Consider the following 23,940-nt stretch of genomic DNA (forward strand, 5'->3'; position numbering starts at 1 on the left):
CATATGAATAATTTTAAAGGAAGCTTTTGTGGAGGTGAAGTAAAAAGCTGGAATATGATGGTAGAAAAAAACAGAATTCAAAAACAAGCCGACTTAAAAATAGCCGCCCGATAATAACAAGTAGATTTAATTTAGCTTGTTGGAAGTTTGTAGGAAATAGAGACAAAGTCTGACAAATACAGACACTGCTATAAGATGAGAGGCTTTCCAGCTTCCTGCTGTGGACTCTGACTGAATCATTTATAAAGGCGTCTCACCTCCAAACTTCTAAGAGCTCTGGTAACTTTAACTTTGCTGCTACAGGTGTGACATGGCAGTGGTTCCTCTCATGTTGGGTAGATTACTGAGTTTAATCGTGGCTCCTGCAGACATTACTATTCCTCTCTCATCTCCTTCTTCCTCTTCTCTTTTATATCTCTCCTCTGCTGTCCTCTCCTCCTCCTCTAATCTCTCTCTCTATTAGTAGTCTATTTACAGCGTATTCAGTCTGGGGTCTGCCAACTCGTAGTGCTCTCCAGAGCTTTATCACGCCACTGATAAACTCCACGCACGCACACATTTACATACAGACACACACAAGCATGCACATGATGTCATGGAGAGGCATGCATGTGTGTGCAGGTATATAATGCATACACTGAGAGTTTGTGTCTTGTGGGTATGGATGTAAAAGTGTGTGTGCATGCATTTTTTGCGTGTGTGTCCGCGCACGTGTGTTTATGTTATCAGCAGTGTCCCAGTGTGCTCGCCGAGGGCCAGTCTATTTAGTGTTCATAACAAAGCCTTTTACTGAGGCTCCAATCAGGATTAAACCCTTATCAGCACACACAGACCACAGGACACAGCCAGCCAGCGCGCGCGTGTGTGTGTGTGTGTGTGTGTGTGTGTGAGACTCAGGGGTGGGGGGTAAAGGGGATTATTTGCTTCTCTGCTTATTGTATAGAGTGTTTATGTGTCTCCGTACATGCATGTGCATATAAATTGACCAAACAAGCTCACAAGAGAATGTGTGTGTGCGTCTCATTGTGACTTAGTGTATGTGTGCTATATTTGTGTGTGTGTGTGTGTGTGTGTGTGTGTGTGTGTGTGTGCTTTAGATCTGTGGTATCCGTCTGTGTGTGACTCAGTGGACTCAAGTGTTGCTGCAAATATGAAACTCTGAAACCACATTAGATTCAAGATTCAAAGCTGGCAACCCCCCTGTGGGTTCGATAATTATCACCACTCTGTGCGTGTGTCTGTGTGTGTGTGTGTGTGTGTCCGTGTGTGTGTGTGTGTGTCCGTGTGTGTGCGTGTTTACTGATATATCTCCTGACATCATGTGATGGGGAGAGACAAAGAGAGGTGGATGAAGAGAGGATTTAAGACGATATGATAGTGATGTGAAAGGCACAGAGGGGCAAAGAAATAAGGAAGGAAAGAAGGGGAAAAAAGAGGTAACGAAAGAGAAAAGAAAGAAAGATGGAAGGTAGGAAGGAAAAAGGAAAGAAGAAAAGAAAAAAAGAGGGGGGAAAGACAGATGGAAGGAAGGAAGGAAAAGAAGACAGAAAGAAGGAAAAAGGAAAGAAGAAAAGAAAAAAAGGGGAAAAATTACAGATGGAAGGAAGGAAGGAAAGAGACAGAAAGAAAGATGGAAGGAAAAGAAGACAGAAAGAAGGAAAAAGGAAAGAAGAAAAGAAAAAAAGAGGGGGGAAAGACAGATGGAAGGAAGGAAGGAAAAGAAGACAGAAAGAAGGAAAAAGGAAAGAAGAAAAGAAAAATTACAGATGGAAGGAAGGAAGGAAAAGAAGACAGAAAGAAGGAAAAAGGAAAGAAGAAAAGAAAAAAAGGGGAAAAGACAGATGGAAGGAAGGAAGGAAAGAGACAGAAAGAAAGATGGAAGGAAAAGAAGACAGAAAGAAGGAAAAAGGAAAGAAGAAAAGAAAAAAAGAGGGGGGAAAGACAGATGGAAGGAAGGAAGGAAAAGAAGACAGAAAGAAGGAAAAAGGAAAGAAGAAAAGAAAAATTACAGATGGAAGGAAGGAAGGAAAAGAAGACAGAAAGAAGGAAAAAGGAAAGAAGAAAAGAAAAAAAGGGGAAAAGACAGATGGAAGGAAGGAAGGAAAAGTAGACAGAAAGAAGGAAAAAGGAAAGAAGAAAAGAAAAAAAGGGGAAAAATTACAGATGGAAGGAAGGAAGGAAAGAGACAGAAAGAAAGATGGAAGAGAAAAAGAAGACAGAAAGAAGGGGGAAAAGAAAGAAAGAGAGCAATCAAAAAGCGAACACAAAAAAGAAGACTGTAAAAACAAACGTGTATTTCTGAACATTAAAGACGGAGCACAAACTCTGAACTGAGCACTTGTTAATGAAAGCCTTCCTGTAATGATACACAAACATGTATTTACACATATGTTTATAAATCTGCTCAAAGACTTGTGACAGTATGTTTGTGCGTCTGCGCCTCTCGACGCACGCGGCTGCAGATCTTGTCGGTTCGCTCACCTTTGTTCTTTTCTGGGTCAAAGATCTGATCGGAGGTCTGGGATCTCATAAGAGATACTATATACTGTAGGCTTTTATTATTATGATAACACTGCATCTCATTATGCAGATGGAGCTCATTAATATGCATGAGCCACAGCGCCGCCAGGGAGGAGCCTGCAACAGACACAACAATGAGGCGGCAGAATTAGAGTGAATGTATGAATAAAATTCAGAGGCCACGGAGGATTATTTACAGCCGTATGTCTGCGTGCTGTTCTACTGTACAGGGAGCCACAGGACGCACTGTTAGAACAAAACAGAAAAGTGTCGAGTCTCTGGTGCGCTGCTGTTTTCTATTTTTACCTTTTATTTAACAGAATTTATAGATAAATATCAGTCCAACTAAAATCACTTGTACCTGTTACCTGTTCTGCATGTGAGTTGTGTTATAATCAGAATCAGGGTCATAAATATGTTTTGATGTAAAGCAATGAACATGGAAATAGTACGCTAAACAGCAGCACTTAACTCAATCAGTGCCTCCAGGATTTCGTGAGCATTTTCTGTGATTGTCGCGGCCTAAATTTTTCACGGCAGAGTTTTGAAAAAGTTGCAATGAAAGTTTCGATGTTTTAAAGGCTTTTTTTTCTGTTTAACACATCAAACATGGACTGTGAGCAACTGGGACAAAGTTTCAGTGTCAGGACAACTGAATGATGCTAAAGTCACTAGCCATGAAATGCTAATTTCTAACTGCATGTGCACGCTCAATGCTATCCATACACGCAAGGAAGAATCTACACATTATCAATTACATTAACGCTGTTCTGCTTGTTATTTCGGCCGCTGCAGAAGTATAAAACGTAAACAGAGAGAGGGGGATTACTATCTCACTGATAGAGAGCAGCAATGTAAGTAATCCTGTAAAATATGTCCTCAGTTTGTGCAACATTGCAGACGTAGGGGGATGAACATGAAAGTTGCTGGCCAAAATTGCATGGTCAAAAAAAAGTTGCGGCAACTGGTTGAATTTGCATGAATTCGCGGGAACGCTGCTTTGCACTGTTAAATAGAAAACAACAAATAAAAACATGAAACTATATTATGTAACTTTGTACCATAGTTGTCACTGGAGAGCTGCACAGTTCTGCAGAAATTTGCAAGATGATGGGAGAGTGCAAAAAACCTACAGCTATGAAATATGATGACAATGTAAACAGACCAGATCCAGTGAGTGCTCATCACACTTTTCATACACTTAATCGCCCAGTGTTTTTGCTCCTTTAAAAGGGCACAATAGGAATTATACAACTAACCACATCTGTGAAAGAAATCCACTGAGGATCGTTTAATATCGCCCGTCTACTAGGAATCTGCTTTAAACTAACATTGCATTAAACTCTAATTAAAACAAAAAAAATACAAATGCAAATTTTAAAGGAATCCCTGAAGATAGCAATCACTCAGTTCAAACTCTCCTCAGGCTTTAGCTTTAAATAAGAATATACTTTCAGTGAACTTTTGATTCAAGCAATTCAAAGATGTTGAAAAAGAAAAACACGAGAAAGTCTCTTTTCGTTTTGTCCATTCAGTTGTTAAAACATTTGCAGACAGGAGAATTTGTGAGTTGCATAATCATCACATTCAAAATTCCAAGTTTTCATACATACACTGGAGTGAAATAAGTCAGAAAGTCGGTGGAAAAGGGTTTAAAAATTCCCGTTGAAAGCAACAGTCATAATAAGTCATAATAAATCAGGGTGAAAACATTATTATATTCAGCAGATCAATGATGAACTCAATCTGTCAATACCTCCGTGTTTTTCATGTTCCTCTGCACATGAATACGTCTGTACAGTAGAGGAAGACGCCTCGGCTGTAAACGATGATGCAGATTTAATGTGACACGTTGTGTCTGCGCTCCGTGCAGCAGACAGAGTAAAGCTACATCAAAACAGAGTGGGAACTGGGCGGGCCATCACGCTGCATTTGGATATAGGCAGAGAATTAGGCTGAAGTGAATCCATGAATAAATATGCGAGTCCTCAGAGGATCATTAACACCTGTCTGCCCGCTCATAGCTACTACTGTATGCTAATGTGTTGTACATTTATGACCTGCTGCTGGCTTTTAAATGCAGAATAATGGAACTCAGGTGGATTGTGAAGATGTGCAGACGGGATCAAAAAGTCTGGATGTTTCTCGTCATAGCGCGATGGTTAAAGATCACTATCACATTAAACATTGATGAAGTGAATCTATGAATAAATACATCTACATCACCTCTTCCTCTGTGCTCACTGTTACTACTGTACAGAGGAGCTTCTGTGTACTCGCATAGCTTCATTTTGGAAACACAAAATACTAACAAAGCACATTCTTTGAAAGGCAGAGTTCAACTATAACAAAACTATAGCTCAGGGGCAAATTTAAATCACAGTCAAAGCGTACAGGTTTGGCAGGAGATGTGGTGACGTGTGAGTCAAAGGTGTAAAAGACTGAATTAAAGGTGCAGCGAACAAGCAAGCGTCAGATGATAATCACTCTTCTGGGAGCCGTTTTGAGGTGTGGATGAGTCAGAGAGGTGGTTCTCCCAAACTCCCAAACGGATTACTAATTGCAAAACATTCTCAGATAAGTGAAATCAAACGCATCATTCTTATTTTATTATTTTCTACCTTTTTTTTGTCAGGGCGTTTAAATCCCTCACAAGTCAAGAATTCAATGCTGTAAAATCAAGCTGGAGCTCTAAGTGCGCGATCTCCGAACTTCTTCTAGAGCTTCTAAGACAGAAAGTAGTCCGAGCTATTCAAGTGAGGAGAAGCTATCAAGTTATCGTCTCTGTGTGTGTGTGTGTGTGTGTGTGTGTGTGTGTGTGTGTGCGCGCTTGTTTGTTCTAATGAGCATCTGTCAGCACTGGCCTGATAACCACGCTACCACCCCGGGGTGATTTCCCTGCCCGTGTTTACAGGAGCCCTGAGGCTCTACAGCGAGGTCAACATCTGGGCTTAAAGAACAACTGTCACACCCTGCAACACTTTTACCACCGCTGTTGTTAGAGTGATGTAACAGAGCTGGCCTGGGACTAGCTGTAGCACTGGTAGCACTAATATTATGTGTATTTGATGTCAATCACTCCTAATTTTATGAAGTTTGAGGGTATAAATGTCAGGAAACAGGTAATAGTGCTTAAGTTTTTACCGTGCATAACTCTGGCTACCATAACAGCTCTGGGTTTCGTGCCAAAGTCGAGTTAGGTACAAGTTACAAGTCATCAGTGGCGTCTGGTGAAAAATATTCTAGGTGGGGCTTTGCTGTGCCATACTCAGTTTTTAACAACCATCCTACTACGACAGTTTTAAAAAGTAAATACAGGAAGCAAAATAGTGCATTTACATGGCTACATCCAGCTAGCCAAGCCTTTCTGGTGTACCAGCTGTGAGAAAATCCTCTGGTGTAGGTTTTACCTTTTTCACTCGCTTGTTGGTTGATTTTAATATCTGGCTGATCCGGTCCAGTTTCTTTAATCTGTATAATTTTTCACTTAAACTTCTCCTTTTGAACGGATTTTGAAGAAGAGAGCGTACAGAGTTGTTTGCGGTGTCAGCGTCCATCATTGTCATTTCCATCACTCATAGACTGATCAGACTTCAACCACCGAGACAAACGGAATTTACTAATAACAGATTATTTTCTACGAAGCTGATTGGCCAAATTCACGTTGATATGCGCGTACCTTGCCCAAGCAACAGTCCCTGATTGGCTACTCGTCTCTGCTTTAGGGGCGCTAAAGCAGAGACGAGTAGCCTAACGCTTGTTTCCCACATTTCCAATGAACATTAATTAATGTATATATTTTTTTGTATATATACATATATATATATATTACATATTTAAATAAGTAATTTTGTTAATATTAGTTTTTTTAAATAAAATAAATGAAAATAAAAATAAAAACACACTCTCCACTAGGGAGGGCGGCGCCCTTGCGTCTTTCGGTTGATTGATATGATTACAATTAGTCCTCCGGATTGTTCTTCATCACAACATTCTGTTATCGAGAAATAACGGACCTTGGAATGCAGTAATCAATCAGAATCAATTATTTAACACAGCCGTGTAATAACACAAAATACAGTATACTCCATAAAGTACATACAGTTGTAGGAGTACTTGGCAAATACGTAACATTGTGTAATGTAATTAATTAATTGTGTTAAAGTTTTATAATTTAAATGTTCTGAAAACACTTACAAACACATTGTGCTGTGCTTTATGCATTTGTATGTGCAGCCAGTGAGTGATAATTGCTCTACGTAAATATTGTTGAGCTGTTTTCTCTGCAGATATGTCTGGGGACATGTTTGCTTTGCACGGTGTGTGTGTGTGTGTTTGTGTGCGTGTGTATGTGTGTGTGTGTGTGTGTGTGTGTCTGTGTGTGTGTGTGTGTGTGTGTGTGCGTGTGTGTGTGTGTGTGTGTTTGTGCAGGTCATGTAATATGTGTGTGGGTGTGTGGATTTGCCAGAGGATGATGGTTGTCTTTATTTGGACACCTGTGTGACCAGCACCAGCCACTGCCCCTGGAGAAATGGATGCTACATGTTACTGTGCGTGTCTTTGTGTGTGTCTTTGTGTGTGTAGTGTAGTGCAATGCACAGAGCTTCAGTATGTGTTTGTGTGTGTAAATGTGGTATTTTGTGTTTCTATTGGTCCATTAAAGTGAACAACACAGGATGTATGTCAGTTTGAAACATCGCAGGGGACACAGTGTGTTATCCTGAGGCCCCAAAGGTATTTGTGTGTTACGGTGCAAATGTGTGTCTGTGTGTGTGTGTGAGTGTGTGTGTGTGTGTGTGGTGCACAGAGGCGTGACTGAGCCAGTGGCAGAGCAAGGTCACCTCACGTGCACGGCTCAGTGGAACAGCGCCTGGCGACTGTGCGCGAGAAGCCAAGCACCAGCAGTCTCTCAAGGACAACAAAGTGCTTATCCAGGGGAAAAAAAGAAGACGGCTCTCTGATCACACACACACGCGCACACACACACACACACACACACACACACACCTCAGTATCTAGTATATAGTCGCACATGCATGGACATAAAGAGAAAAAACAAGCCTCTTAAATGTCTTTCTCTTTGTCCCATGATCTCTGTGACACTGTCTCTAACACTCACACGTGTAAGAAAAAGCACAGGTGTTAATAATAAAACTAAAGATGGCTGAATTCCATTTAGCTGCTTCAGTTTCAGGGTCCTGGTATTGTTCACTTTGAAAGTGTTCACTGGGACACATGAATAGAACAGAGCCTTGGTATTTCTATGATGTGGAAAAAGGTCTGTGGACTCAAGTTTAATTTAAAAAAGAATAGGCTTACCCATACTGTCACGTCTAACACAACCCTGGGAGCGGGTACACCAGCTCTCGTCTAGGGCTTCCAGGACTCTGTTGCGCGTGTTCATATGAACCCCTGGTGTAAGCAACATACATAAGGTTAGTGAACTTGAACACAAAACCTTACGGACCTTTCCTCACCTGGTAACCACCTGTTTTCTCCCCTAATCACTTCGGCCATCACTCTTTTAATTAAACACTGGCCGTGTGACTAGGCAGGCCCACCCCCCTTGCCAGCCATAAAGGACAGTCAATAAGGAGATAGTGCGCCATGACAATATGAAGTTCAAAGTCGATAGCTGTGTCCCAATCCATGGGAAGGCCATATTTGAAGGCTGACTGCGTCACAGCAGCGCATCGAAGTCTGTCTCATTTGGAAGGCTCCTTCAGATGTGTCCTCATTTTCCACGAGGGATCAATCGGGTGCATCCTTCACGGCCCAACATATCCTGAGATTCGCTGTGTGCCAATTCAAACAAGATGACGGACTCTCAAGCGGCCGAGGGAATACACTTTTAAATGTACAAGATTTTGGTTTCAACTCAATCAAATAGCTAGAGATACCAATGTTAAAAATAAAGAAAGGGCCCTTGAAACAAATTATCTTTAAAATAATTGGTGAAGTTACGTAAAGTTAGTTATGATAGCTAGTTAGCCTACTAGCTACCAGGTGCTAGGCCACAGGAGCTGCTTTTGGTGACGTAAGGGAAAAGGGCGGTAACAGCTGGTGACAGGAAAACAGGAAATCCTCCATAGACCAGACCGTCTCATTTCAGTTCGGTTCAAGCGGCAACCTCCGGGGTTGAAAAGTTAAGCCAATGCGAAAGTGCAAAAAACTGCAGTTCCTCGAGTGGCCACTTGAGGCTCCAGAAAACAAGAAATAACATTAAAGCAGGTGGGAAAATGCCGATTTTTACAGCAGAAATAAACATGTTTACAGCCTGGTACAAAGAAACGGTTTTGTTATAAATGGCTAATTTTATTGTTCAAGATAACTGTACGGGGGGTGAAGTTTTTTGTAACACACACGTTTTAATTATATTAAGCCTTAAATCATAGGGGCCAGCTTACTTGATTGACAGGTGGATCCTGCTGGCTGTCTGCTAGACGTCAACACAGACACACAGACACTGAGCTTAACTTCACCTGTTTGTGTTGTTGGAGCTTTTTGGGGATTTTTTCATTCAAAGTTTGGACAAATAATCTCTCTGTGGGATTTATGGAACTTTATGGCTGTGCAAGAAGTCTGAGCTCCAGCTTTTTCGGTGAGTTGCTAGTATTATTGTATTGATATACTTTTAGCACTAAGTAGCAGGTATACTGTGCTCGGCATTTCTGGCATTTCCAATATGGTGACCCCCAGAGCCGGCGCAATTCAGACTTCAAAACGCTTCTTCAGAAAACTATGGGTGACGTCACTGAGACTACGTCCATTATTTATACAGTCTATGGTTCGGCTTTAGCGGTCTACGCAGGCTTTGAATGTATCATCCTCTGTAGACCGTGTCCTTCGAAGGATGCAGCCCCTGAATTGAGACACAGCTGTTATCTGTTGTTAAAACACTCCAGGAATGGGTGCCAAGTTTTAAATCTTGCTTTAAAGAGCATGGACTTTAGTAATGCCACGATCATCAGTCCACTTCTCTCCTAGTGCTCTTCCACTTAGACACAAATGTTTAAACTTATTAATATGCCCCAATTTAAAACACTTTAAATAAAGAGCACTTCTAGACCATACTGTTTGTAATATTATTTACAGAGACCAAACATGACTCTGTCATGAGATAGCACTCGTAGCAAGGAGAAACTTCCTTTGAACTGGCAGAAACCTCGAGCAGAAGTAGGCTCATTGGTGGACAGCCATTGGTGGTGCAAATAAATTAAAGGGATAGTTCGGTTTGTAGGATGAACGTGCATGTCATTGTCATTCCCATCTACCACAAAACTCTGCATCAGTATATTCTAAGTCATATTACCCATCATACATTGGGGCCAGGCTTTTAGTCAAGGGCACATTAAACATCACCACCTCCGTGCTTATTTTCCACTAAGTATGGTGTCCTGTAACAACTTTCTATTTCCGTGCAGAAGCTTGTTTTGTACAGTAAGTGGAGCTGTCCATCGCCTGCAACCCTCCTCACTCTGCCATCGGTGCTTCAGCTGTTGTTTCTCATTATAAAAACCACCTTATTGTGTTTCTTATTATCCCAAGCTGCTCCGAGCAACCAGTATACTCTGTGCATCACTCTGTGTGTGTGCGTGTGTGTGTGTGTGTACAGTAGCTGCCAAATGGAGTCTTTATTTGCCTCCAACCTTCTCTCTCTCGCTCTCTCTCTCTCTCTCTCTCTCAGGTGTTTGTCTGTTCTGTCCCCTCATTATAAAAAACACTCCCCCCCCCCCACTTCTCTCCTCCCGTCTCTTTCTTCCTCTCCCTCCCCCTTCCCCTCTACTCTCAACCTCCTTTTCCTCCCTACCCCTCCCTCGCTCTTCTTCTTTACCTTCCTCTCACTCATTATCCAACAGCTTGAAGCAACCAGTCAGCCATATGTGGTTGAAAACTATCACCTCACACTGTTAGCTCGTGTTATATCGAGTCTGCTCTTCGCCTTAAACTCTGCCCCAAACCTTTGGCTATTTCTGTGCTTTTTAACGGTAAAACTAATTAAGCGGGCCGCTCGCAGCCAGCACGCAGCCATATGTGGATATAGCTCATAACTCTGGCTGGTTTTGAACTCTTGTTTGCCTTGAATACTTTTCTATTGTGTTTTATTATTTCTCAGTGTAACTAATTAGTGAAGGAATTCCTCGTCATCCATGTGTGAAGCGTGCTGGTGCTGACACAGTGTTGGCCTCAAGCGATCTCTCCCCCGTCCTTCATTGAGGTTGACCATTCTTCTTCTTTTTTTTTTAAAGCTGCTGTAATCAATATTTCAGTCAGACAACTCATGAACATAGCTTGTCTTTAGCGTCTAGGCTCTGACCTCATCACTCCTCACAGATTTATTTTACATGCACAAATATGAGGAGTGATGAGGTAAGAGCCAGAGCCTGCAGGTGGATGCTGGAGCTGAAAGTAAGAGCGCAGTACTGGTGCAGGGCAGCCGTGGCATTGACGGAGCAGAGGGAGAGGCTGGAAATCCTGCAGCTTAAATAGGCCGACAAATTTGGAAGAAGCGTTTGTCAGGTGCTCGTGGAGAAGTGTGAAATCAGCGCTGCTCGAGTTGTCTGCCTGAAATTTACCAATAAAAAAATGCATGTACATCTACATGTAGAAACTAAACAGCTAACACAGTAAATCATCACCAGATACCGTCAGCTAAAAGGATTGTTTTAGTGTCTATCAGTTGATTGTTTTGGTTTGACAGCCCACAGCTTCTGATCACTCTGAGGCAACTGATAACTTAATGGCACCCAATGGAATGAGCAATTAAAGTGAATGCTTCTATCCGGAACCGTGACTCAACAACTGTTTGCAAGTGGTTTAGCTCAGCAGTTAAATCGGCGGCCCACATACAGAGGCTACCGTCCTCGTTGCAGCGGCCCCAAGCTCAACTCCCTTCCTCGGCCCCTTGCAGCACCTCATCCCCCACTCTCCTCTGCCTTGTTTCCGACACTATCCACCGTCCTCTCTGTGAATAAAGGCACAAAAGACCAAAACATAATCTTAAAAAAGAAACATGAATTATAAGTTGATAATTATATGAATGTTGTATTTACAGCTTGATATGCTGCCCCCCAGTGGCCAAAATATGTCAGATTGGAACTATGTTCCTTTCCTTATACATCTTTCTGTGGATAAACTCTTGCGTATTTCCCTTACAGTTAAACATTTGATAAGACAATGTTAGCACGTTCTAAGTTAAAGTGTTTTTAGCGATGTTCTTTGTACAGTAAAGCTATTAAGGGAGCGTAGAGAAAAACAGGCCTCTGTCATTGATTGTTCTTTAATTCAGATTTGACAGTTTGTCCTCTGACAGTCATTAAAGTGAAACTGTCATTCAGTCCACTTCGACGCAGGTTAACAAGATAATTCTATTTCTTAAACAAGCCAGTCAGCAGTTTTTGTGAAAGTCCTCTCCACAGCGATGACAACGCTGTAATTCACTTCCTGTGTCCCAGAGGGTCGAGCGTGACTCGATCCAATCAGAAGCCATGCCAATTAGACGCCTCAACTGGCACTTAATTACCACTGTGAAGAGGCTGATGGGCCATTAATTAGCAGGACATTAACGGCACTGAGTGTTCATTAACAGCAGAGCATATTAGAGGAGATAAGACCCGATGTAATGGACTCTGGTGGAGGAGAGAAAGGCTCAAGCTGTCTGCAATAGAATTAGATGACCTGCTACGGCAGTCAAGTCTGGGATAATAATGTTAACAATGGCCATTAAAGGGGAATACCACTTACTTTTAATGTTGGAGTGTGTCACTCATATGGCTGAGGTCTGTATTAGCACATGGTGCTCCCTCATAGACAGCAGAGACACATCACCTCAATAAACACTTACAGAGTGATGAGGGCTGCTAATGATCATAGCCTGGGCAAGTGGTGTTATAAATACACAGATTGGACCATTGTTACTACACAGGGGTCAGGAGAAGGTCATCAGGCCACTTTCCTTACATAAAATAACTGACTTGAAGCCCTTGAGACTGTCTTTTCTTAAAGAGGGGGTATTATGCTGTTACATTTAAAGACATATACAAATGTTACAATGTTGGATGTTCAGAATAAACGTGGCTGAAGTTTCAAATCTGTAGGTAAAAGTATGTTGGAGTAATCCCCAGGCTTCTCAGCTCAGGCTGCAGGGTGCTGTGAACGGCAGGTTTCACAATGTTTTTTTGACACGCTGCACTTTGTGATGTCACAAAGTGCAGCCTCAGGCTCCAGAGAGCTGGCCAATCAGAAAAAAGGGGGCTTGTAGGACAGAGCTGACTGAGTCGCTTCAGGCAGAGGCTGTATGAGGGCCTGCACAGAGCACCAGTGTGAGATAAATGATGAGTTTTTTTAACTTTAATTATGCTAAGCTACTCAACAGGTATCACAGAGTGAAATATGAAGCTTGAAATTAGCATCATGTCACTCACTGCTTGAGAGGCGGACAAGTCAGGCAGACAATCATTCACACTCACGTTCACAACTACGGGCAATTTTGGAGTCACCAATGAACCTAACAAGCATGTCTTTGGACTGTAGGAGGAGGCCGGAGTACCTGGAGGGAACCCACGCATGCACAGGGAGAATGCAAACTACATACAGAAAGGCCCACTTCGTTCGAATCGGGATTCGAATCAGGAACCTTCTAGCTGTGAGGTGACAGCGGCACCACCGTGCAGTCAGCCCCAGTCAGCTCCCATTGGTCAATGTAAAGGAATGTATCAAATCAGGTGAGAGAAAGCAAAGACACTTTTTTTTTTAATCTGGATGGCATCCCTGATGCAGCATTCATTCTCATACAGTTTGATACACAACACATTTTAGTTCCCAACACCTCACGTCTGTTGGGTAAAGCTTTCATCAGGCTGATCTGATGTTGTCTAAACTCTGCATAACATGAAAAAGTCATTTATAAAGTGTTATAATTCAAGCAGTGTTCTCTTAATATATACAGTCATAAAGGGTTAGCATGGTAAGCGTCACACTCTGTCCACCAGGGGGCGTTTGGATGCAGTGAGACCGCAGGTCTGGTTTTACCCGTCCTGATCTCTCCTGGCCTGGTGTGTGTCAGTCCGCTGCAGAGGCTCCCTGGGGAAGGAATGTTCTAACATCTCTGACTCTTCATTTCACGCTTCATTTACCATCACACTCTCCCAAAACACTAACTCTGCATCTCAGTGTGTGCGCGTGTGTGCGCCTAGTGTGCGCTCAGGGTCGTTCTTCCTCTCCATCTATATGTACTCTTTCTCTCACTCCCACTCTTACATATGTGCACACATAAAGTATGCACACACACACACACACAGACACACACATGCTTATGAGGTAAATGATAGTGACCGGCCGGCTTATGTCTGTGTGCAATAGGTGCTTTGTTGTTCTCCAAGGGCATATGGCAGGATGGACTATAGCTCTTATGCACACTGATATGGATGAATGACGCACGCACACACACAAATACACACGCACGCACTAAGCCTGTAGCCTAACTGTTGTTTTACTTCTAAAGTCAATGCAATTACCTCTTTACTCTCTCCGCGGTGTATCCAATGTATGAATATGGCCAGGAGACATGTAGTAAATGTGTGTGTGTGCGTGCATGTGTGCGTGTGTGTGTGTGAAAAGGGGAAGAAGTTATTGTACACACTGTAGCTCATAAAGCCTCTGCAGTAACAATATAAAGTTCCTCTACAGCTGCAGGGGAGAGGGCTTTTACAGCAAGGTGGTGCTTTTTATTTTCATTTTGCAGAGAGGCTTTTATTTTTGCGGTATAAAAAAAGGGAGTTGTGTTACTCCTGTTCGTGCAGCACCGTGATTCATGGATTTACGTGAAATCTAATGGTCTAAATATCATCGCAGCACAGTCCCAGTAGAAACCAAACATTTAAAGTTCATTCAAAGCCATCCAAGATTATTTTCCCAGTCGGCGGCAGCCATCAGACGGTAAATTGGCTTTTGGAGCTGAGCTGGTGATAAAACGTCAGGGCTGAGACACAGGTCCAAAGACACACAAACACACACACACACACACAACAATAAGCACATTGAGTTGCATCAGCAGCAGCAGTGTGAATGGATGGGTGCTCTCATCACACACACAGACGCAAACACACAACAGTGGTAGGTAGGTGTGGATAGATGGTGTGTCTCGGACTGCTGAGATTGGTTCCATCTGTCGTGGAGAAGGTTGCAGGGTCACATCCCTCCTATTACCTCTCTCTCTGTCCAATGACACTTTATTCACCCGAGTGTAGGTCTGAGAGCAGGCGATGGATGGAGCTAATCTGAGCTACAGAAAGAGATGAGAGAGCAAGAAAAGATAGATGATAGATAGATAGATAGATAGATAGATACATACATACATACATACATACATACATACATACATACCTACATACATAGATAGATAGATAGATAGATAGATAGATACATACATACATACATACATACATACATACATACATACATACATACCTACATACATAGATAGATAGATAGATAGATAGATAGATAGATAGATAGATAGATAGATAGATAGATAGATAGATCACTTTCTATCGCTGAATGAGGTAACACAATGGTGATTGAGCCCATGGCCCACTGATGAAAGCCTTTGCATTTGCAGTATTACAGACTGGGTGTCTGTGGCGACTTCAGCGGAAAAAATCTCAAGCGGCACCCAGTTAGTGGCGCGTTTCCCATCAGCCAGCAGTGGTTGGTCTGCCAGAGAGGGTAGGCGGAGCTAAGCAGCTGCTTTTCCGGTCTCTGCAAGTGTTGCGAGTAAACAGTAATCTACTATGGCTGAACAAACAAAGAAAAGATCGATGACTACAGATGCAACTTCAAAAATAAGTGAAAATCCAAAGAAAAAGAAACAAATTTGACGCTCAGATGAAGGCAAACAGTTTAAAAAGGAAAGTGACCGTCAGCGAGGAAAATCAAGAGTTACAACCGGAGCCAACCGTGGACGTCACACATGCAACACTGTCTTGATATCTTGGAACAGATACAGTTTATCGCCATAGGTGCCGCCAAAGAGAACAAAACTGAGATCTTCGAGATACAACTTTAAACGTGTTTCTCTTTCAATGAGAAAAAGGGAGATAATGTCAGGCAAGACCCCATTCATAAATCTGCCATGTCCTGCTTGTAAGTAACCAGATTTATTTTCTGATAATTTTTTACATAGTTAACCTAATTTGTAAAACTGCTTCTAGCTGCATTTGAACTGACCGTTTATCATTCATTTCCAGTCATTTTTCATGTCTCTTGATAACACATGCAACCAAACACTTAACCCACATCTCAGAATCCACTCTTGAACCCAAACAGTCTCAACATTTATCTTACCATAGAAACACATGTAGCTCACTACATATTTCTATAAGTATCACCCAAAAACAGGCAGCATTACAATAAGTATCATTATTGTCAAAGTATCTTTATCTGTAATGTTGCATAATGTGCTTTATGCCAGTGTTGATTATCACTTGTGTCGTTGCGCTCCTCTTATGGTTTAATCTCTTCCAGTGATTGGCACCTTTATTTACCTGCTTATTTGGGTGGCGGGAGTTCAGAGATTTTCTGTTGACCATTACTGTTAGAATTCGGTTATTCCTTTGTTTAATAAAAGGTTCAAACTAATCTGGATTTTGGATTGTTTTTTTGTGTACGGACGTGTCACAGTGAAGAACACACTTAGCCTCTTAGCAGCACTAAACCATCTTAGACGCTACACCTAACACAGTCACCTACAGCTCCAGATGAAGATACACACATCACATACACGTATCACATTTTATGTCATCTGTTGCAATACTCTTGGGGCCCAATTAGGATGTTATGACATCATGATATTAATTACATAATAATAAGTCGAGTCTGAATGACATAACATCACTAAACACACCTTTATCACCTGAACGGTTTGTGATGTCGTATATGGTGTCTTTTTAATCGTGGACCTGTAAAACATAGATCAGCTTTTCTGTGGTGTCATGTTTGGTTCAGGAGATGTGATGAAAAACATAATGTATTTTTTTGAGCTGGCTCCATTTCCTAAAATGTTCAACGTTTTGGACTTGAATTTTGAAGGTATAATCATGAACAAAATGGACCGTTACACGCTACATGTGACATAAACACCACTTCCCGGACCTGAAACAGGCTTAGCTGGAAGTCGGCAGATAATATAACAGTCACTGTCTGTTATTTTCTACAGGCGACAGTCACAGCATGCTACGTTTTCACACACAAACAGGCCTGAACCAGAACCTCTACTGTTCATAACAAGCATGTGAGTGCTGGGAAATGCAGACGGCGGGGGATGACACAAACATACAAGAAGACAGATGGACTGACAGAAGTCTTATCAATCAAAGACCACAGCGGACAGCTAATCCTGCGGCCAGCGCAGAGAGAGGAAGAGCCAGGTGAGGGGAGAGGAGAGGAGACAGGAAAGGAGAGGAGAGGAGGGTGGAATGAAGAGAAGGAGAAGGACGGAGAGGGGACGTGGCCCACTGAAGGACAATCATTGTCTATCAACATGAAGAATTACCTTTCTCTTTGTCCCACATGTGAGCACACACACACACACACACACACACACAGAGGAGCGGGTTGACCTGTGAGGGAACACTGATGGAATCTTCAGTGGGATTAACAGGGATTTAGCCCAGTGTAATGATATCTGAATGAGTTGATTAGCTATCTGATGACACTTTGCTGTTTGACCTCTAAAGCCCAATAACAACTGGTAACTCATCACATTCACGCAGGCTGCATTCAAAGACAGAGGGGAAAAACGACTCCTTGAGGCAGTGATCAGGGTTTTTTCTCTCAGATAAATGAACCATGAAACTGTGTCATCGTGTGGGCAGTCATGGCATCATCAGTTATGGGGAAATCAGATTTCATTTGGTTTGTTCTTGTGTAAGCAACGGACAAATCACGCAAGCAAGAGACAAAGTGGGACCATGAAGATGGTGAAGGACAAAGGCTTCACAAGAATGCAAGCATACAAGAGCAAGCAAAGCGGCAAGTAGCTGCTAAAGACGACCAAACCTGCGAGGACATGTGATGTTAAAGGTGAAAAAGGGGCAGAGGAGGAGGGAAATAACTGCCCAAGCATCACTGGGAACAAATGCAACAGAGGCCTGTAGGGGCGCCACCTTCAACTGGATTTTGGTGTTTTATGGAGAAAATGATTTACAAAGGAGATTTTGGCTGCTGGAAGGACGAAGTTGAGCTGAGCAGGTGTTACTGTAGCAAAGCTATCTGTCCATTTGAAACTATTTCTTCGTAAAATATTATTCACCAAAATCAGGGTGTAAAGTTTCGTTTTTAAAGTTCTGCTCCAGCGATTTGATTTTGTGGTCTGATAATCAATGAGTTTAGAGCCTTTTTCTCCCTCCCAGCCACCATACTTAATAACAACATTGATATAGTTCAAACAACATAAACTGTAAAGTGTAATTTATTGCATGTACAAGTATATTCCTCCAGTGTTTGTTGAATACGAGCTGTGCCACGTCCCCGTTTGGGAGAGTCCCTCTGTTGTCTCTGGGCAGATCTGTCCCCGGCTGCTGTTCAGAACTTTATTTAGATATCAGCTGCACTCCTCCCGTCTCACACACAGAGGTTATGTGAGGATTATGGATGCTAGCTTTAAGAGCCCTTTGGGCTATCTACCCCCCCTTCTTTAACCTACCTGCACTTTAACATTCACTGCAAGAAGAGAGTGTTGTGACAAGTAGTTTCCCTGGATGTCAACTTCTCACTCCTTGTTTGTGTGAAACGTCGTGAAAGATCATAAGCACCATGCCTACACTACTGTTGTGTCTTTGTTAACATGGAGTAAAGAAGTTCACTCTGCTACTTCTGTTGTTCAAAAAGGTCAAAAACATAAATATGGAAGTTCCCCTGCTGGCTCAGCAGGCACTGGAGCTGCTCTATCGATCAGTTTACAGGAGCCGCTGGTTCAGTCCGTTTCTCTGCCTTGACATTTGAGGATAGTTCTCATGAAATGTTCTCATATATTTTCAAAAATAAGACATTGCCCATAAGTAATGCAATATGGCTTCTATCAATATGGCTTTTTAAGTCATGGCACAGGTGTAAAGCAGGAAAAAATGTATGCCCTGGGAAGGGAAGGAAAATATAGTCCTACTTTCTGTCGCCGTTATACGTCGAAGATGCCAGCTCTGTAATCGCTTAAATAGTGAAAAAAAAAACAGACGATAGACAGGACCTAAATGACACGAGATTACAGAGTGTATGTCCGAGCAACACGGCTGCAGAAGTTCAGCAGAGTATGCATTATGAAAACAGATCGGAGGAGTAACTGGTTGATTTCAGCTCAGTAGCTGTAACGACTCCTGTGAAATGCAGCAGGTGCCAAATCCTCCATCAAAAGAAAGACAAGCCATTTTATGCACACCACAATCAATTTCCTAATGATGGTTATTATATGATTGAACTGCAGCACTAAATTGCTTACATCCATTTTTGTGCCCGTGCTGAAACTACCAATGTCTGTCATCAGCCTGTTTGAATCAGTGTGCTCATGCTTTCATTATAGTTTATTAAGGATGCTACATGTTCTGCTGTCAATGTGCACAATCTGTCACTTTTATTCTAACTAGCTACAATATAACAGTAGTGTTTATAATGTGTACGTTGATTATATAAATAATACAAATATTTAGCCTGCTGATTTGATGTATTGCAGCCTTTCACTGTTGATGTGTAGAAGCAAAACCACAGCTGTGATTGGATACACATTTACCTTCTGGACAAATCTCAGACTCAGCTCAGACATGGACACACTCACGCAACCTGACTGACTCACTCTGGGACTGAGACGCCAAATACACTCAGCATGTCTGGATGGCAGCCTTAGCAGAGCTCTGGCACACCCAGGTGGTGACAAAATGTGACTGCAAGCACATGCATTTATTCTCCAGGGTTTCTTTCTTTCATTTTGAGGAGTTTTTATAATAAAGTCGATTTCTTAAATCTTTATCTTAGCCTGACTTTACTCATAGCCCTAAACACAAACACACAAACTCATAATAAAACTGTGTATGTTGTAGAGAAGACGCAGCAAAGGTGCCCAAAAACATTAAAGCGCACACACACACACACACACACACATGCTCGCAGACACACTCCAGTGGCTTGAGTGCTTGTGTAGCAGAAAGCCCTGGCACTGTTCATTAATCACTATGTTGAGGTTTTGATGCCACAGCAGGAATGGAAATGCTGCTCTGACTCTCATAGATAAACTATACTGCCTTCATCAGCTTCACTAAAGCCCAGAGCTGAGAGAAGTAACACTCAGGCAGGATTGCGACTGTTAAAAGTATAACTGTTGTGTGTTCTGGAAGTATTTTAATAGCTAACGACCACTGAAGGAATCCTAACCTAAAAGCAAGCTAAGCAAACGAGCTGAGCTAACGTTAGCAGCAGCTCTGCTAGCGGCTTCTCCTAACATCCTGTGTCTGCCAAAGGGCATCGGATAAGGACACTTTTTTTTTTATCATACAACTACTTAACTTTGTGTCTTCAGCAGCTACATTATCTTTACTTTGAGTTTAAATAAAAAATACAGCTCCAACATGTGTGACAGATTGCTGAGGCTAAAAGGTTATGGTATCAAAGTCGGGCATTTACTGGCATACTTCTTAATTATGGATATCATATTTTAGGCAGTAACAAAGGCATTTCAGATACTGGTACCTATATCAAAACCATTATACTGTAGTTATTAGGCGCAAACCGTTGTTGGTTTCATTCTTAGTCTTTTTGAGATGTGTTGGTGATAAGAATTACATAAAATATCACGTTAATATTCCTTGTTAGTACCACATAGACCTGACCTATTGCTAAGTTTACTGTGTTCAAAGCTCCTGTGTAAAGAAGGAGTCCCAGATGCTGAAAATGTGTTATTTATATTTTCTCTACAGGTAAGGACTCTAAGAACTGTGGGTGTACAAAGGTTTTTCTTGGTCAGTTTTTGCATTATAGGGATCATTCACATGAGAAATACATGATTCTCATTCATCAAGTTAGTGAAAAAAGGCGTAAAATCTACCGTGGGATGGATCCTGGATGCCTGCCATGTGTGATTAATGAGACGTCCTCTGTCTACCAGTATGAGAGCAAATCATACATCAAATGCAGCTGTGGAATTATAATCACATGGAACCAATTCTACATTTACATATGACATGTAAAATAGGCCTGCTTGGTGACTCTTGGCCAAGCTACATTTGCATAGCTTACAAATGTACGTGCGGGATACAGCGTATTACAGCAGATCTGAGAAGGGCAGCTGGTGTGGATGTTTCAGTTAAAGCACTGAAGCATCAAAATTAGCGCTTTCAATTAAAGTCCAACAAATGTGTTTAAAAGTTATTATCATCAAAATTGAAATTGAAACTAATTTCAGCTTGCAGTTATGCCTCTCAATTTTTAACTGCAGGAAATGCATGTTCATGCATTGAAGAAAGCAAATATGAAAAGAAGATGCTGGAATTAAACAAATTCAAACTTTAATGGACTCCTTATTAAAAAAAATAAAGTACCATTCAATCTGCAAAAGCTCTTTTCATCAGCTTTGCAACATTTTGTGAACAACTTTCCTCCATCACAACCTGATAGGACTTACATCTCTGGAAAAAAATAACTACCACTAGAGGGCCTCCTAGCCAGTAATGCCATTAAACACCAGAGACACAATGATACATTTCTCAAGGATTTTGCAGGAGCAAAGTGGTGCCAAGATCCCAAAAGTATCCCATCTTTATAGGAATGAGAAAAGGGGAAATAATATCAAGGACACTGGGAAATGTATTTAGAGATTTAAGACAGAGGTTTTATGGTTTTGATGATTTTTGAATTAAATTTGAAACCTCTTTGAAGTTTTCTCTTCAACAGTAACCTGTCAAAAAAAATAAAAAGGATGTTATCTCTCACTTCTCTGAATGAAAAAAAAATTGTTCCATTTATTTGTCACAGAGTAACAACTATCAAACTGCCTTCTTAAAAACAGCAGTGCACATGTGCAGCAGTGGCCAGCCTGTGAGCTCCCGTCGATTGGGATCACGACTCGGTTGCCGCTCTGGGAGCAGCCTGTGCTCTCAGAGTCTCCCATCAGGCCCAACAGCTTCTGACTGACAGAAGTTCAGTTCTGGTTTGAACCTGTTTCAGGTTTCAAGCCTGGCTCAGCTGTCAGGGTACGATGCAAGTTGCCTTTCGCAGGGCCAGGTAGCCAGTGACAACATCTGTGGGGAGAAGGCGGATGTAGGAGAACTCCTCAGAGGATGTGAAGCGTAGCTTTGTCTGAGGGTCTGTGTAGTTTGCCTGTGGAGATAAGAGAGAGTTTCAGTCTTTGCTTTATACAAGACTAAACAGTTATTTTGTTTGTTGTACAAAAAGGAATAAGCAATGTGAGTTCTCACAGGAAGTCCAGAAATATCAGAGTATTTCTTGGTCGGCAAAAAGGAGGGAGGAGCGTCAATGCTGTAGTCTGTGAACACATATTATAGAACACAACATTTCAGATTATTACATCCTTTAGAAAACGCATACTATCATAGGTCAAGTGACAGTATGGTGTCCTGCATTTGTAAAACATGTGTTGGGAATTGCTAAATCCCTTTTCTGGCATATAAAAAAGTATGGAAGTACTGATATTTAAATACAGCCTAGAATTTGTTATACACATGAGAACTTATTCATTCATGTCTTTGGCATTACTTTACATTCATGTTTGCATAAAATAGGAGGAATTTTGTTTAAAGAAGAAGGGCCAAATTGTTTAGTGCTAACAAATGTGAATGTATCAGGTAAAACAAGACAACAACACTCACAGCTGGGATCATTGAGCTTCCAGGGTAAAGTCCGCTCCAAAGCCAGAATCTGTTTGAGATTCTTCCAGGTCCGGTTCTTTTTACCTGCCGCTGCTCCTCCAATCCCAGAATGCTGCCATGGTCAAAATAGATGAAAAGTTGGGGCAGGAATCAATGAAAAAGCAACAGAAGCAGAATAACCAAAATAGACAAAGATACTCACCATAAATGTGGGGTCTTTGAATGGCGGAGGCTTTGCTGTAGACTCTGTGGGGGCAGCTGGACCGCTGTCAACTGTTCCCACTGCCTTCACCTCGGCCACCACCTCCACTACTGCTACCTGGGACATGACAGACAACAACTCTTCAGACAACAACTCTTCAGACAACAGTAACAATAATAATCTGAGTAGTAATCTGAGTTTAACCTGCATGTTTACATGCGTTCTAAATGTAAACAAAGTCTGATGTTGGTTAAACACAGTGTAACATGAACCTCAGAGAAACAAATTAAAAAATGTTAAAAAAAAAAAGATCTTGGTTAATTTTCTTTCTTGAACTTTGTCTTCTGAGAAGAAGTCATTACCTTTAGAAAAAAAAAAAGTATCCTGGTTAATTTTCTTGATGGAAAAGTTATGATCTTTAAGTAATAAGTTGTGCTCTTTGGCGCACGTTGGTGATAATAAGTTATTTTCTCACAGGAAGAAGTTATCTCTTGATTAATTATCTTGTGCACACAGGTTAATAATCTTGAGTGAACAATGTATTACCTTGTTGGGACAAGTTTTTGTATTTGTTAATTATCTTTATGGAACAAGTTACTAACTTGTGGCAATTATCTTGAAGGCTAAACCCAATCCGTGTTTACATTACTAGGTTCCCCGTGCAGAGAAAACACTGTGACCACTAAGATAAACGTTCATTTAATAATACTGGCCCATTTGTGATTAATATAGGAAGCAGGACACACATGTGGATTACCTGTGTTTGTGTTGTTGGTGTCGCTGTCAGCTGCCCTTTCTTCTTCTTGCTGCTGTTCCCGGTAGCCTGTGGAGCAGCAGAAACCGCCGGACTACTGGGACGTTTCTTCCCGCGTAGAGCGGCAGAGCTGCTGGCTGCTGGCTGGGCTCTGACGGTTATCGGGATCTGAGATGCCATGTATGATAATGCTGCTTTCTCTATGAATGGTAATGGTAATGCCGCTTTCTCTCTCGAAAGTTAGCTTTAGCTGTCCACCTCCGGAACCGAAGTCGAAAACAAAGCTTCACCCGGAAGTGGAAACATTTAACTTCCGGTTAAATAGTATGTCATGTAGAAATAGTTAACATATTGATTATTAATAACGTTAATACATAACCTTAATTTAAAATACTAAACGACTAAAATACCTTTATACGTTGTAAAACCTAATATGTCAATGAAGAAAAAAGACAAGACAAGGCATGTAGTTTAGTTCTTTTTTTTGTCAACGTTTATTTATTCTATATATTCTGAAAATATAATTTAAAAAAGAAGGCAACAGATCAAATAAAAAAACAAATGAAAAAATACTGACAAATTGTACATATTACATC

The 23,940-nt window shown here is 41.5% G+C and overlaps 1 protein-coding gene across 1 annotated transcript; it reads right to left on the bottom strand.

Annotated features, from left to right (window-relative positions):
• Positions 1–21,051: 21,051 nt before the first annotated feature.
• On the bottom strand, positions 21,052–23,621 carry ino80c (INO80 complex subunit C). The gene is made up of 5 exons (XM_069656866.1): positions 23,348–23,621; positions 22,591–22,707; positions 22,389–22,500; positions 21,978–22,045; positions 21,052–21,879 (listed from the first exon to the last, which is right to left on the bottom strand). Exons 1-5 carry the CDS (start codon positions 23,522–23,524, stop codon positions 21,748–21,750), a joined length of 606 nt encoding a protein of 201 aa, XP_069512967.1. The 5' UTR covers positions 23,525–23,621; the 3' UTR covers positions 21,052–21,747.
• Positions 23,622–23,940: the final 319 nt, after the last annotated feature.

This window comes from Semicossyphus pulcher, unplaced genomic scaffold, assembly GCF_022749685.1.
Source record: "Semicossyphus pulcher isolate SPU_LCO1_2020_fin unplaced genomic scaffold, fSemPul1.0.p SCAF_9, whole genome shotgun sequence".
Taxonomy (NCBI): Eukaryota; Metazoa; Chordata; class Actinopteri; order Labriformes; family Labridae; genus Semicossyphus; species Semicossyphus pulcher.

Coding starts and splice junctions, on each gene's coding strand:
- ino80c (XM_069656866.1), bottom strand. CDS start 23,524: ATGGCATCTCAGATCCCGATAACCGTCAGAGCCCAGCCAGCAGCCAGC. Junction 22,708..23,347: donor CACCAACAACACAAACACAG/GTAATCCACATG, acceptor GTCATGTCCCAG/GTAGCAGTAGTGGAGGTGGT. Junction 21,880..21,977: donor CTGATATTTCTGGACTTCCT/GTGAGAACTCAC, acceptor TTATCTCCACAG/GCAAACTACACAGACCCTCA.